The sequence below is a fragment of the Aphelocoma coerulescens genome, chromosome 3 (assembly GCF_041296385.1).
Source record: "Aphelocoma coerulescens isolate FSJ_1873_10779 chromosome 3, UR_Acoe_1.0, whole genome shotgun sequence".
Taxonomy (NCBI): Eukaryota; Metazoa; Chordata; class Aves; order Passeriformes; family Corvidae; genus Aphelocoma; species Aphelocoma coerulescens.
Window position 1 is genome coordinate 9,030,299 of NC_091016.1, and position 15,138 is coordinate 9,045,436.

At 42.0% G+C, this 15,138-nt stretch overlaps 1 protein-coding gene across 7 annotated transcripts in view; it reads right to left on the reverse strand.

Moving 5' to 3' along the window:
* Positions 1-3,462: 3,462 nt before the first annotated feature.
* The window catches only part of LOC138107604 (kinesin-like protein KIF16B), a 181,513-nt gene continuing 169,837 nt past the window's right edge, over positions 3,463-15,138 (reverse strand). For 6 of the 7 annotated variants that reach the window (XM_069009024.1, XM_069009023.1, XM_069009026.1 and 3 more), the window contains one exon: positions 12,547-13,940. In XM_069009024.1, coding sequence (XP_068865125.1) covers positions 13,782-13,940 — 159 coding nt within the window. In that variant the 3' untranslated portion in view covers positions 12,547-13,781. Of the gene's footprint in view, positions 3,720-10,793; positions 10,913-12,546; positions 13,941-15,138 lie in introns of those variants that run through there. The other variant, XR_011149635.1, reaches the window with a different exon arrangement.

The following is a 15,138-nucleotide window of genomic DNA, read 5'->3' on the forward strand; positions in this document are numbered from 1 at the left end:
GCATTAGCTTCACCACCAGTAAATTTTCACTAGGTTCAGCACCTGCCTCATTAGCTATGAAAGAATATGAGAAGTGGAGATGAGAAACTAAAAGAACATTAACCATTTCACTCTATCCATACCCAAACTCAGCACTCAGCAATGTTTGCAAGTGTTCATTTGCCACCAGCCCAAGGGACCGCCCCAAGTCAAAGTGCTGAAGGAATTACTCCCCCTTCCCAGCAAAGCTTTACCTGGAGATCAGAGAAGCAGAGACAAGGAATCGGGCTTCCTCACCTCTAGCTGCAATCTGTTTTGAGAGGCAAAGCACCCCTGAGCCTGGCCAAAGCTCTTTACAGGCTAAACCAGGTGTCCTGAGCTTAAAAGAAATGCTCATTGATGGGTATATAAAGGGTTTTCTTTTATTAGAACTTAGCTTGATTCTTGATGGGACAAAACCAAGAGTTTGGGATCACAGTAAGCAGAACAACTTTGCATACAGGGAGCTTATAAATGTCAATGATTTCTCACATAGCCACAGGGCAAGACACAATGATTATACCAAACAGCTTGGCATTTTCTCTCATCTCTTCTATCTTAATAAACCAATAATGTGAAATGCAAAAAGTCCAGATGGCCCTTGTCAGACACTCTGAGGGGTCCCTGTCTCTGGCTACATCCAGGCCAGCCTTACCATCAGGGGATGACCACAACATGACATTGTGGCTGGTCTGCAGAGCCCCAGACTACAAATGCAACCACTGGGCACTCCTGTTCATGGTTCTGAGCAAAACCCAGACACTCACAGTTCCTCTTAGGACCAATCCTGGAGACTGATCAGTCAGAATCAAGGCTGTTATCTTTATGCAGGGCTTACTTAGGCAAAGCTCTGTTACATACCTCATGTGCCAAACTGGGGTGTCCCACAACTGGAACCCAGGAGAAGACATCCATGGGCCTGAAGGAAGACAGCAGGATCTGCTTCACAAGCCCCATGATCCCACATGAGCCTCTTCCTTTGAGCTGCCACCACAAGTCCAAATAAACACCAAGCCCCACAATGCCCAATCAATATGTGATCAATTGTGCCCAGCACAATTCAGTTGCTTTGTGCAAACACGTAGCCCCCGTTAACAAAAGTTCTGTCAATATGCTGGCAAGCAGCAAGAAAGTTAAATTAGTTCAGTTCATACATATTTAAGTACCATGACCTGCATTATCAAGCTCAGGCTTCAAATATTTGTAATGGCACAATTAGCCTCAGGCACGTTATCTCACTAGTATTAGCAACGGTATGTATTTATTTACAAATCACACGGGGGGATTTAAATGTTGCTGTCACTGTTGTCAGGGAAACAAACTACTTCTAAATTTTTAATTTTTTAATTTAAAATGTATTCTAAGCAGGGATAGTCATTAAAATTGTATGAGGAAAAAGGGAAAACAAAATCTGGTATATCTACGTATAGTAGAGTTGATGTACACTGTAATTACAGCAGATTACGGGGGGGAAAAATGTAGCTTTCGTGAGAGACTGTGGTTATGAATGTTTCTGCACATTACTTATGATTACTGTTGCTAAAGAAGAAAAAATAAGTTATTGTGCATGTGTAAATTCTTGTCAAAAATTATACGTTGGAATACATAATTTATCTTGTGTACTGCAATTTTTATGTAAATAATAATATCACCATAAAAATGGTTGCTCAGTAGAGACAGACTTACAATTATATAAATGGTAATTTATGTAGTAAGATTTAATAACTAATATTCTAATTTAGTATTTTCACAGAATTGGTGGTACAGGGAACACTCCCTCCTTGAGCAAGTATCTTCTAAAGCTCCCAGAGATGGACTATCATATCTGTTGGGGAAATTGCTGCAATGCCTTGTCAAGGAATTTCTGTAGAAGCAAAAACAGGCAAGACTAAAAGGAAAACAATATATTCTGAATAACATAAGGTAAGACAGCCAGTCTCCAGCCTTACAGACCCTAGAATTACTTGTAAACCGTGTTTCACTGAGCAAGAGACAATACATATAAATCTTTTTTGAGCCTGCTCCTCCAAAAACCTAGATGCCTAAAGATTTACCATCCTTTGCAAATTCAGACTCACTGCCACATTCTCTCCACTTTCCATCTCCCTGTACTAAATCACATCCAGAGTTTGCTTTTCAAACTAATGTGTGATCTGTGTAGCCAGAAAATGATGTTGTGTTCCTAGTCCATATCCGAGCAGTGAGAGAAAAGAGGCAAATCACAGTGCAGAGCCAGGAGCAGAGGTAGGCAGCACTTGTCCCAAGGCTGCCTGCACCCTCCGGGTGCTCCTCACCATCTGGCCATGATGCTTCTTTCAACGGCATGCAGGGAAGGAGCATTTGGCAACAGAGTCAGAAGGAAAGCTTGTTTTTCTGCTTTTCCTGACCTTGTTTGTGTTACCTGAGCTAATGGCTAGCAAGGAGGGCTCTCTGGGTTACCCTGCATGGCTGCAGAAATCCTGGCTTTGATTTCTCAAACATGCAAACCATCTGTCAACAGCTCCTGCACTGGGAGGAGCTCCTGCACTGCTCCTGTGTCCTGGCATGGTCCTCTGGAACATTGATGTGCCCTTACCCAGCCCTGTGCCTGAGCTGGTCTCATGTATACATGGCTGCTAGGGGACATGCCCAGAGCTGGGAGATGTTCAAGAGAGCTTGGCTTAACCCAAGAGCTCTCCTGCAGCCAGCCACTCCAGACCAGGCTGCCCAGTCCACTCCAGGCCCCTGTGGTGCCACTAGCACCATCCCACTGCAGCTGCACTGAGATTAGAGAACTGGAGGAATATTTTACAATCAGCAGTTGGGTTTGGCCTATGGCCTGTTAACATGGGATAAAATTCTGCTGGTTTCCACTCCCAGGCCCTTTATTATTTTTCCTTTTTACGGCTGTGAATTTGTTTGGTTTTCTCTCAAGTCTGTCCCTGAATAAAAGACCTAACAATACCAGTCCTTGGACATTTTTTGTGATGGGGTTAGTAAATCACCGTAATCTACAGCATAAGCTGTAGATTTAACCCCTTGGTGTATCAATGAGTTTCCAGCTTCAGTGACTTCCACTTGATAAGAGTTGGAAAACCCTTGACATTTTGCACCAAGGGGTTAATTTGAAAAGGGACCAGAGTTGAGTTTTAGTTACAAGCTTAGGTTTAATAATAAGGGAGTGAAAAATTTAGGTTACCTAGAGACCAACCAGTATAAAATTGCCCTTGAAGGTGTAATTCTGTGTGAAGGTGAAAACAAAGGGCTTACATCATAAAGCTGGAGGAAGAGAGAGCAACAACAACAACAAAAAAGAGTACTTCGGCTTCCTTTTTTTCTTTCCACATCTCTGCAATATGTAAGGGAACAGTAAAAAAATTGCACAAGGCAGTGAAAAAGGATCAAAATGACACATGCTTTTAATCAACAAAACAAATGCAACTGACAAGTGATTTACTTTAAAAAGGGCTTGAACAAAGGAACCAGAGAAATGGAACATCATTGGTAACATGCAGAGAAACCACAGAGCAGCTCCTTCATCATGACTTGTGGGAAGTGGTAGGAAGTAAGCAGTGAGTCCTGAGTTTCATCAAGCAGGATAACCTGGGGAAGGAGTGTTAGACTTGGCTCTTGAGGTGCCCAAGTGGCACCATCACCTTTCTTGGTCCCCTTTTGCCTCTGTCGTCCTGCCATCACTAGTTTCTTGCCTTTTGAATAGGTATCTGCCAAGGGAAGAGAAGCATCTACTTGAACGGTGGATACTGGCCAAAGTACAGACAAATCAAAGCCTCACAAAACAAGTTCAATGTATCTTGTCCTGGTTTTGGCTGGGATAGAGTTACTTTGCTTCCTACAGCCTGGTACAGTGCTATGTTTTGGATTTAGGGTGAGAAAATGTTGATAACACACCGATTAGCTGATGCTAAGCAGTGTTTACACTAAGGCAAGGACTTTTCTGCTTCTCAAACCACACCACCAGGGAAGAGGCTTGAGAGGGTGTAGTGATTTGGTCCAAAATACTCATTACTGTTTATCTTCTGTGAGATAAGAATTAGGAGAAATGCAAAGCAGGCACCAAACTTGAAAGAATATAAAGAAGTTTATTAACAGACCTAAAAGAAGAAAAAAAATTATACCACACCTTCAGAACTCTCCTCCTCCCTCCACCTTCCTCCCTTCTCCCACTGACAATGTAAAAAGACAACCCTTAAGATCAGTCTGTTTACCACTTCCATAATAACCTTGTTCAGTCCATTTAGAAAGAGAAGTCTCTTCTTGCTCGTGCTATGAAAACATTATCACGACGAGACAGCCGCCCACTTCCAAATATTGTTCAGTCCATTTAGGAAGAGGAGTCTCTCTGCTCGCATGTGAGCCTTCCCCCGACTTGCAGCTTTTCCCGCAACTGCTTTCGAGGGTCCACTCTTGAAGTTTTTGGGGTACGATTTTAAGGTTGAGCCGTTCAGAAACAAAAACAGAGGCCCTTCTCCTTCCCTGGGAGCAAAGGGTCTTCCTCATCTTCATCTTTAGGAATATCTCTGGGAGCATCTCTAGGAACTGAGGTTTCTCCTTTCCCATTTGGAGCAAAAGTCCTCATCTGGTCCATCTCTCCCTGTCCAAACTTCTCATGAAATTACAGCTACATCAGCATCTGCCTATCTCAGCGCAGGTGCTTTTGCTTATGAGTTGAACACTCCACCCCCCCCATATCTTCATGAAATTACAATGGGATACTCTGATATATCATAGCTTCACAACAGACTTTCAGCTTTAAGCATCTCCTCTTTCTCTTCCCTCAGGTTTTCAGCTCTCACAGCAATAAAAGGGTTAATCTCACCTCAGCCTTGCAGCTTTGCAGCTTTGCAGCTGGAATGTTGAATGTTGCTTATCGAAGTGGAGAGGGGGGAGAGCCAAGCCGCTCTGGGCTGCCCACAGCAAAGCAGTGGGGGGGAGTTCCACGGATGGAACAGGTCCATCGACTCCAGGATGGCCGTGGCCCGGCCCGGCCTGGCCCAAGCAGGGCCTGGCTGGGCCCACCAGCCCCTGCACGGGGCCCTCAGCCACCCGTCCCAGCACCGGAAACGAGAGAGAGGAGATGCCATTTCTCCCATTTGTTGCCTAAGAGATGGTAATGAGGATACTTAAGAGAGACAAAAGAGGCCAAGATGGGGGGAAGGGGTGCAGCTGGCTGCCCTCTCTTAGCTGGGGGGCTTTCTCTTGGGAAGGGAAGAGAAACCATGAGATTTTGGAAGGGGGTGATGGCCTGAGCTCAGCTCCTCTTTAACTCTCAGGACTGGAGGTGAGATGGTGCTGCTGTTGCTGTGGGGAGAATTCACTGCCACTGCAGAGTTCTACCCTTTACTGCTACAGTGAGTGAGGCTTTGCTCATAAAAGTAGCAATTGCTTTTGGGACCTTTTCAACACCTGACCTCACTGGGAAGGACCCTCACCATCTACTCAGGTGTCTCAGGGGGAAACCTGGGACTCCGACCCCCTCCCTCCCTCCCTCCCTCCCTCCCTCCCGCCAGAGGGAGAGAGCATCTCCCAGCTGTTTGTGGGAGCCCAGCTAGTGCTGCCCAGCCCCGCTGGTTTTTTTCTGCCACTGCTTCGGGTTTTTTGCTTCACTTTAACCTGACACCCCATATCCACCTGACCCTCGCAGCTCCTGATACGTCTTCTGAGATTTTGCTACACTTCGTTTGCCACCCTGGGGCACCTGCCATCTCTGCTGTTCCAGCCTGCTGCTCCAAAGTCCTTGCTACAGTCTATCTCGCCATCTGGATTGGCACCGGGACCAGCTGCCCCCCACCCCATGAGTTTGCAAAAGAAGCCCCTTTTCTCTCTCTCCCACTGGTGCATACGCCATTACTCATGTGGAGATGCGGCCGAGCTCGCGGCACAGCGCCCCCTGCAGCCGCGGGGGAATCATCACACCTGCCCTGCCTAACCTGGATCCACCGGCGCCCCTGCTGTCTGTGAGCGGAACTGCACCAAAGGGGAAAGGGCCTGAGGCGAAAGAAGGCTGCTATTGGGTTCCTGGTTTTGTTGTTGCTGCTGTTGGGGGTTGTTTGTTTGCCTTGTTATACATGTATGTATTAGTAAAGAACTGTAATTCCTTTTCCCATATCTTTGCCTGAAAGCCCCTTAATTTCAAAATTATAATAATTTGGAGGGAAAGGGGTCACATTTTCCATTCCAAGGGAGCCTCCCGCCTTCCTTGGCAGACACCTATCCTTTAAACCAGGACAGATGCTGACCAAGAAATTTCTAGCAGAGAGCTCTGTGCAGCCTTAATAACCACAGCCCAAGCCTTCATGCCTGGATAATAAATCACTTAACCCAAGAGAGTCCTGTTGTCTCTGATTTTCCAGAGTATCATCAAGGCAGTCTCACTTACCAGACTTATCAAAGATAATTCAACAGTCTTCATAATGGTATAGTTAAAATTATTCTGTGCCTTTTGTCCTGCAGTATGCAGTATGCAGGATGCCAGATGAGTGTTCATAAACAGGCCAAAACTTGCCCTGTAAAATCTCATCATGCTTTTAAAGGCTAGATTACTCCATATGACTTTTAAATTCCAACCTTGATTTAATTCACACAGAATGAAATACATGTTGTCAGTACATCCAGCAGAGTCCAGTCCCCTAAAACCCTGTTCCACCACTACAAGAGAACAGGGGTAGTGAAATCCCCTTGCATATGAGATGAGCTGTGCTGAGAGATGCTCTCATTTGCTGATAGACTGGACAAATTTGAGCAATTCTGGTTCCATTCAGTAAATAATGTTATGCAAATGTTAAATTACCATAGATTAAGAAGTTTGTGATACATTTGATTTTTGAACAAGCACTTGGTTTTGTTTTTCTTGTTTGGTTTGGGTTGGTTTCTTTTTGATTTTCTTGCAACTTTTTTTGCCTAGTTCCCTTCTCTGTTGCCTTTCCTAACAACACCTAGTGCTACTCACACAATAGATACAGCCAGAGTCTGGCATGTAATTTAGATGTTAAGAGGTAACTTCACCTGGGCACATAAACCTGAGCACCTGCTTATGAAAGCAGGTGCCAAAATCAATACACTCAAGCAGCTTGGAAGCTTGTCCAAAGTTCTGATTTCACACACTGCTGAGCAACCTTTCTGTGTTGGAGCACAGAGGGTGTCTGCGGCACCTCCTGGAAGCACTTGCTTCCCAGAACTGGCATTTTCTTTTATCCACACTGCATTAATGAACACTCCCAAGCTCAGAACAGGACAGATCTGAACACAGGACAGACTGAGATATATATCTAACTGTTCACGCTCTCTTATGGTAATCTTTCAGAGGGCTCCACTGCCTCTGCATTGTCCAGCACTATTCTCCTGTTGCTCAGCTACTAAAATAATAAGAATTTGAGGTGTTTATGGATAAAAATGTGCCATGGTTTGTTTTTTCAGCAGTAGAGCATTGCCTTCTCTCCTGCTGAACTCAGTGAGAAAAACAGGTGATTTCATACATACATCATTAGTTTCCATAGAACAATTCTTGAAGCTCTCATTATCAGTAGGTTCTTTTTGCACCTGTTATCAGCATGCTCCTCTGCACCATGGAAAGGAGTACTTTGCAACCCATACATCTCCTAGGTACTCACATTTGGGAAAAAAAACCAACCATGATACAGAAGTCCTGAAAACACACTGATTTCCCAGGTAGAACAACAACATCATCAACAATTTTCACCTGCTCATTTTTGAGATTCTGACTTTTATAATTCCCAATACCAAAAATCAAGAACATTGATTTTTGCAGAACACAACTAAAATGTGATTTCAATTGATGACCTCTGATCCATGCCTTTAAGGAAACAGACAAACAGATTACTAGAGGTTATCCCTGTCTCAAGGTAACACTAAAACAGGTTAATATGGACAAAATACACTATTGGGCAAGGATGGTGACAAGAGGCAGAGTCCCAGAAAGACCTAAACAAGGCAGTAACATTAAGTAGAAGGCTCTCTCCCCTCAAAAACCTTGTTTGAAGAAAGGCTCATGTCAGACATTAATTACAATGGAAAAGAATGTAGGAATGATCATGAAAAAGTACAATAACACCCCAAAAAGCTGTAGTGTGCAAGACCTTTGAAGGCTCAGATCTAAAAAGATCAAAACTGCATGTTGCACTTTGCAACAGAAGATCAGAACAAGTTATCAGAAGATGATAACTACCATTTGTCATATAATAAAGGGTTTGCTTTCTTTTCAGCTCTTCCCAGCACATTCTTATAAACCATTTGTAAAACAAGACTACAGAACGGAAGTAATTGAAAACTTACAAAGAATGTGAACAAGCCACCGAGACAAACTGTTATGAGATGATAGAAAAAGCTATCAAAAGAAACTGAGAAGGACTTTGAAAGAGTCTGTAAACTTTTTTCTTCTATCTATTTCTTTTTCTGAGACTGGTTTCAAAAAACAACCAACAAAATGCTGCCAGAATTCTGTGTGAGTGCAAAAGCTGTGCTACGTGCTCCAATGTCAGCATGACTTTGGAGAAAAGTGTCAGTATTGATAAAGAAAAAGCAGTAGTAAAGAAAAAAAAGATACAGGGTTTCCCATGCTGTCACTTGCATTTTTGCTTCTAAGGCTTGTTACACACTGCAGACATGAGGCTAAAGCTTATGATCCAAAATCTTGCCTCCATTTTGTCAAACATTAATGTTCTCCCTTAAAATGGCATCCCCACATATTCCTTTTAAAACTGTTTTTGAAACTCAATCTCAAAAAGAAAAGTATTGTTTGTGATCGGGTATTTTCAGCCAGTTGGATGACCTCTTTTATGGATTTAACTTCACTAGACAGGTGGCATAAGCAAGTTTACCTATTTCCCCACAGAATTCATTTTCAGGTCACAGTTCACTTTCCCTACCTGTTTCTTTCTCAAGTTGCACCAGGGGAGTCTAGATTAGATATGAAGAAAGATTTCTTTGCTGAAAGGGTAGTCCGGCATTGGAACAGGCTGCCTAGGGAAATGGTGGAACCACCAGCCTTTGAAATGTTCATATAATGCATGGATGTGGCCCTTGGGGACATGGTTTATTGGTGACACAGTAGTGCTGGGTTAATGGTTGGACTTGATGACCTTAGAGGCCTTTTCCAACCTTAATTGATTACATTTTATGAAATTTTTGTTCCTAATCAACTTTGTTTTCATTGTACTAGGAAAAAAAGCTACATCTACAACAGCATGCTGGTCTGCCACCAATTATAACAAATCTCTTAAAATAATAAAACAACAATTTTAAAAAGTGGCAGAATCTAGTACATTAAAAATTCACTTTACAGCTTTGCCAAGAAAATATATCCAGACTTCAAGCCTTAAACTGGACCAGGGCCTGTACAACTGCATAGATCTTAATTGCTCATGAAGCCTTTCCTGCAAAGGAACATCTATTTCCCATGATGACACTGAAAGCCAAAAAAATGTTGCTCTTTAGCTTATTAAACATACTTTTTTTTTCCAGAATCTAATGAAACACAGAGAAAATAAACCCAGGGGTGGACGTAAGAAACTTGCTAAGTTAAAAATAATTTATTTTTTCCAATTTTGGGGCTTTTGTGAGCTGGGACCATATAAAATTTCAAGCTTTATCACAGTCTAATACAACCCTATTTCTCATTCCCACCTATAGGAGCAAGGAGATTGCCAGGAGCCATTTATCAGCAGGGCTTTGAGGGCTGCTCAACATCTTGCCTATGAGCAGCAGCATATTCAGGGGAAAAGCACTTTCTAGTTAAAGGAGCGGAGGGTCAAGACCAACAAGAAGGCTTTGCTCTAAGATTTTTTGCATTTTGATCATATTGTTATGCAGAAAAAAAAGCCAAGCACCACCCCCAGTGTGCTTTTTGGCCTTTTTCTGTGCAATCCTATTGATGAAAAACTTAGGCTCAGCAAGGATATGAGCCAAGTGGTTTGGTGACTTTTAAGGAAGCATGATTTCAGTTGCATGGGTAATGAGTTCAGTGTGATGGACCCATTATAGTAATTAAACACACACTTTGCTTGAAATATATATAGGACTGATACTTAAGTTAGGTTTTACTTAAGGACATTTTTCAATTACTGAGGCATTTTGAAAAAAAAACCCACCCTGAAAATAACTTTCAAAATGTTGTTGGAAGTGTCAGTATGTTGAAAACGAAATTCATGGAGAATTTTAGAGCCTGAGAATATCTACAGAGAAGTGCAATTGGAACATCTTGAAAATGGCTAGCAATCTCAACATGCATTTCAGCTTCTATTGAAAGCTTCTCCTGAAGTCTGGGTTTAAAGACTGTAGGTTATAAACAGTCATCGTATTTTTTATGATGCAATTATTCAAAGATGCCTCCTAGCTTAGCATGAGTTTGCCATCATTGATTAAACTGTGGATACCAGTGAAAGAGAGATAAGGTGGGAAAAGCTGGTAGCCTGGGGTTGTGGTCCTAATCTCATTGCTTACATTCGAAACTCTGTAGCTTTTAACTTGATGACATTTAAATAGAGTGATTAACAGACCTTTACTTTGTTATTTGCAATGTACACATTTAACACTGCAGGTCAGATAAACCAGATAAAACATAAATTAACACCTTATCGATAGGTTTACACCACCAGAGCATCTGGTCCTCCCTGAATAAATTTGTACTGTAGACAGGAATCCAGTACAAGTCTTCTTTTAAATTCAAGTGGAAAAATATTAATATTCAAATTTTTCACTTGACTTAACTCTAGTTTTTCTTGAACAGGTTCTCCAAATCCAAAGTGACACAAAATACTTACCTCTAGGAGTCCTATTTGCTTTTGCCTTTCCACAACCAGCATTCACCATGTGGTGCGATGGAGATTTGCTTGGTGCACCGGTAGTTCTTCAGGAAAGACACTGCAGGAAATGGGTTTATCTGTGCAACAGATAAAGCAGTTTGCCTTTTTTTGGCCTGCTAGAAGTGGCACACAGGAAATAATGCTCTACAGTTATGCAAAATCATTTTTTCTAAAGACTCTGAGGCATTAATTCTTTATCATACTTCATTGCAATGAGGTAGGAAGGGGAACAGGCCAAGAAAGGAGAAACAGAATAGTCACTGGCTTTGAAGTGATATTTAGGGTCATTTATCATCCCAAATTTTTGTCTCTGAAGCACTCATATGGGCCTCAGAGCAAGACAGCCACATGCACTTACCGATCTCCCATTAACCTGCCACCAACACCAAACTCCAGTTACTCAGCTCACCACAGGAACCCAGCAAGCACCCAATTTCCACTTTCTGATTTGGGAAGCACAAGCAAAGCCAAATAGCAGAATGAAGAAGGAAGGGAAGACACAGACTTGTGGTCATGGGGAGGAAATGTGCACAGAGAGCCCTGGGAGAGCTTGGAGAGGTGTAATACAGGCACTAGGCAGAGCAAGGATCACGAGGCTGGGTCCCTGTTAGTGATCAAGCACAGGCAAAGTTAGTGCTTCAGTGCATGAGGGAGTCCAGGAACATCCAGGAGCCAGTGAAAAAGAACAGTTTGATAATCAAGAGGTTTGATAGGAATGCTTAGCTTCCCAATCAAAGGTATTGAGATACCTAAGTCAGCTAGAGTCAGATAAAGTCAGACTTATTCAAAGGCAATAAATCCTACCCTGCTGATAATAGGGCTTAAAAATTTTACCCAAACTTTTGTTTTCCCTGAAATGAATCAAAATAATAAAAATACTCTCAAAATTTCAATCATCCATTCTAATATTTTTTTCTTTTTCTGATTTTAATTAGAGATGCTTATTGTGGCAGACTATGCTTAGTAATGGAATCCAGTAATCTTTATACATCATCATAGAATCATAGAAGGGCCTGGTTTGGAAGGGACCTTAAAAGTCCTCTAGTTCCAAGGCCCCTGCCACAGGCAGGGACACCTTCCACTAGATCAGGTTTCTCACAGCCCCATCCAGCCTGGCCTTAAACACCTCCAGTGAAGAGGCTGCCCACAGCTTCTCTGGGCAACTTGTGCCTGTGCCTCACCACCCTTATAGTCAAGGATTTCTTCCTAATATCTAATAAAAACAGCTTAAGGCCATTCCCACTATCCCTGCATGCCCTTGTCCCTCTCCAGGCTTCCTGCTGGCTCCCTGTAGGTATGGGAAGGGGTTCTAGAAGGTCTTCCCAGGCCACCAGATTTGTCAGGCAATATTTGCCTTTAGTGAAGGCATACTAGCAGTCACCAATTACCACATTATTTACCATAAGCCTTAGCACAGTTTCCAAAACGACCTGCTCCATAATCTTGCCAGGCACTGAGGCAAGACTGACTGGCCTGTAGTTCCCTGGGTCTTCTTCATTTCCCTTTTTAAAAATGAGGGTTATGTTTCCCCTTTTCAAGTCAGTGGGAATTTCACCAGAGTGCCATCACTTCTTAAATATGATGGATAGTGCCCTTAGCCACTTCCTTGGCCAGTTCCCCCAGGAACATGAATGTATCATATTAAATGTAAACCACTACTGTTCCTGTAATTTAGGTCATGAAATAAAAATGCCACCAGTGTTGTTATTTTACGTTTTAATAATAATTTTCTATGACATTAAGTATTTTGATTACCACAACCTACCAGCAGTCAATGATGTCAACTCAGAAAAGTGCTTCACACTCTGAACAAATGGCACACAAAACTTACTTTTCATTATGCATTTTAATAACTGGGAGTCATTCAATTCTGATTTTTATACAACCAATTATACATTAACATGTATACATACTCAACTCCAATCATAGTGTATACATATTTTTGGATCTGCAGCAATATAAAATGAGTTCTACTTGTATATACATGTGCAAGTCTGAATAAGTCCTGAGTCACTTTAAAGTACTATTATTTAGATCCTGCAAATTTTAACTGATGCAAATAAACATCAGATTTTACAACTATTGTGAAGAAGGTATTTAAAAAACAATATATAGCACTTTGCATCAGCTTTACGCATAGCTATGAGCTCTGTACAGTGCAGAGTTTCTATTTACAGTCTAAATGATTACGAAATCTGAAAAGATGCTGACCATGTTCTTCAGTAACTATTGCTTCCTTTGCTTCTTTATTAATGGTGGGTGATTTGTTCTGCCTCCAAACAACCAAGCGTGGAAGACTTTGAGAGGCTTTAAATTATATTCCTCCTGCTGCATGTATTTTTGTAAGCATTCAGGTTACCCAGGCCCTTTAATTCTTCTGAGAAAAACTATACAGTTATACAGTGAAATAGTTAAACTGTGTATCTGGAAGGGAAAGAAAATGAAACAACAGTGGAGTATGAGCATTACCTTAAACATGTTACTTCTATAAAGAAACAAAAGAGGAACTGTTCTTTAAGGAACAGCTTGGACAGAAACCAAAAGGCTGCTTAGAAACCCTCTGTCAGCCTGACACAGTGCCATGGTAAACATGAGATGCTCTGCAACGGCCAGAACAAATTATCTGAGCAAATGGGAAGGAAGCACTGCTGCCAAGGAGGGGATCCAAGCTCATCACAAGAGTCAGAATCTTTGTACAGTATTAACAGAACAACTTACACAAAAATGTCTGTATACCCCATGCCAGGAGAATGCAAGCACTAACTTGAGAGCTGGTGAAGGACACGTGATAGTGTGGGGGTGTAGCTGTCTCTAATTGGTGCTGTTTGGATGCAACTTTCCAGGTATGGAGGAGACACTTTTTTTTCTTTCCCTTATTCCTCTCGCACAAAAGTGAAGGCACCACTCCAACCATACTCCTCCAGCATAAGAATCCTGGCATAAAACTTAGCTGGTCCCATGGCTGCTATAGTCAAAAACACCTTTCCTGAAGAAGGGCGAGAATTCACAGATGGTGTATTTTGACAACGTTAGCCCCACTTTATCAATGTGCAGTGGAGATGATGGAGACTTCAGCATTGCAGAGAAAAAGCTCCTGAGGTATTTCTGTGGAATGAAACATAAAATGTCGTAAGGTTTACTTGATCAAATTGACTACAATGACTTTGACAAATTAAATGAACAGCAAAACCCCCAAAAATATCTCCATGGGCTGTGAATAGTCCTTTCAATAACCCTCAGCATTTAAATCCATTTATAAAACAGTCTACTGAAATGTCTGTATTAAGCTCAGGAAAAGCAGAAAAGAAGTATTTTCCACTTCCTTCCTTCATCCAGCTTAGCAACTCTTTTATTCTGTGGCTGTGTGGTGTGATGCTTCCTGGTTTATTCTGCAGTCATGTAATGCTTTCTGCTAATCATGACATGCAAATACTGTTGTCTAGCATTACCAAACACTATAGCAGATGCAAACCTCAAATCCATTCTGCAGAACATTCACTACATATGGACACAAAAGGACTTCGAAAATCTTTCCCTCATGAAGCTTCCACAATCCTTGCATTGAATGGGATTTGTTTTGATGCAGGCTATCTGCCTTTTGCATGAATTCCGTATTATGTCAGAACCTACCAGCATCTTTTCACTGAGCTGCCCTTAAAATTTCTTTTCCTTTTTTTTTTTTTAAGTCTTACAAATGAGAAGCATGTGGCAGATCGTTCCCTTCCCTTCCCTTCCCTTCCCTTCCCTTCCCTTCCCTTCCCTTCCCTTCCCTTCCCTTCCCTTCCCTTCCCTTCCCTTCCCTTCCCTTCCCTTCCCTTCCCTTCCCTTCCCTTCCCTTCCCTTCCCTTCCCTTCCCTTCCCTTCCCTTCCCTTCCCTTCCCTTCCCTTCCCTTCCCTTCCTAATATTCACCAACTACTGTGCAACTTGGAGTCACATTTATACCTAGAGAAATTGGGGGATGTACATTAACACAGTTAGTTTTCACAAACCTGACAAAGCTTCCATCATATGTGGGTTCATTTATCGTGACTTAGTAACTAAAAACTTTTGAACAAACGCTCTAGGTAAAAGATTTGATCTGACAGATGCTAAAAATACATCCAGTGTCACCCAAACACCTGCAAGGGAAATCTCATCTGGAGCACAGAGATAAACTCCTTTTCTGTACTACAGACTGATTACAGACAGATACCTTTCAAATCATTCACTAGTCTTGGATTACATGGGAAATATATTTGCAAGACAGAGAAGCACTTTCTCCTCTGAAGAACACAAGATTTAGTTATTTGAATGCAGTGGCTT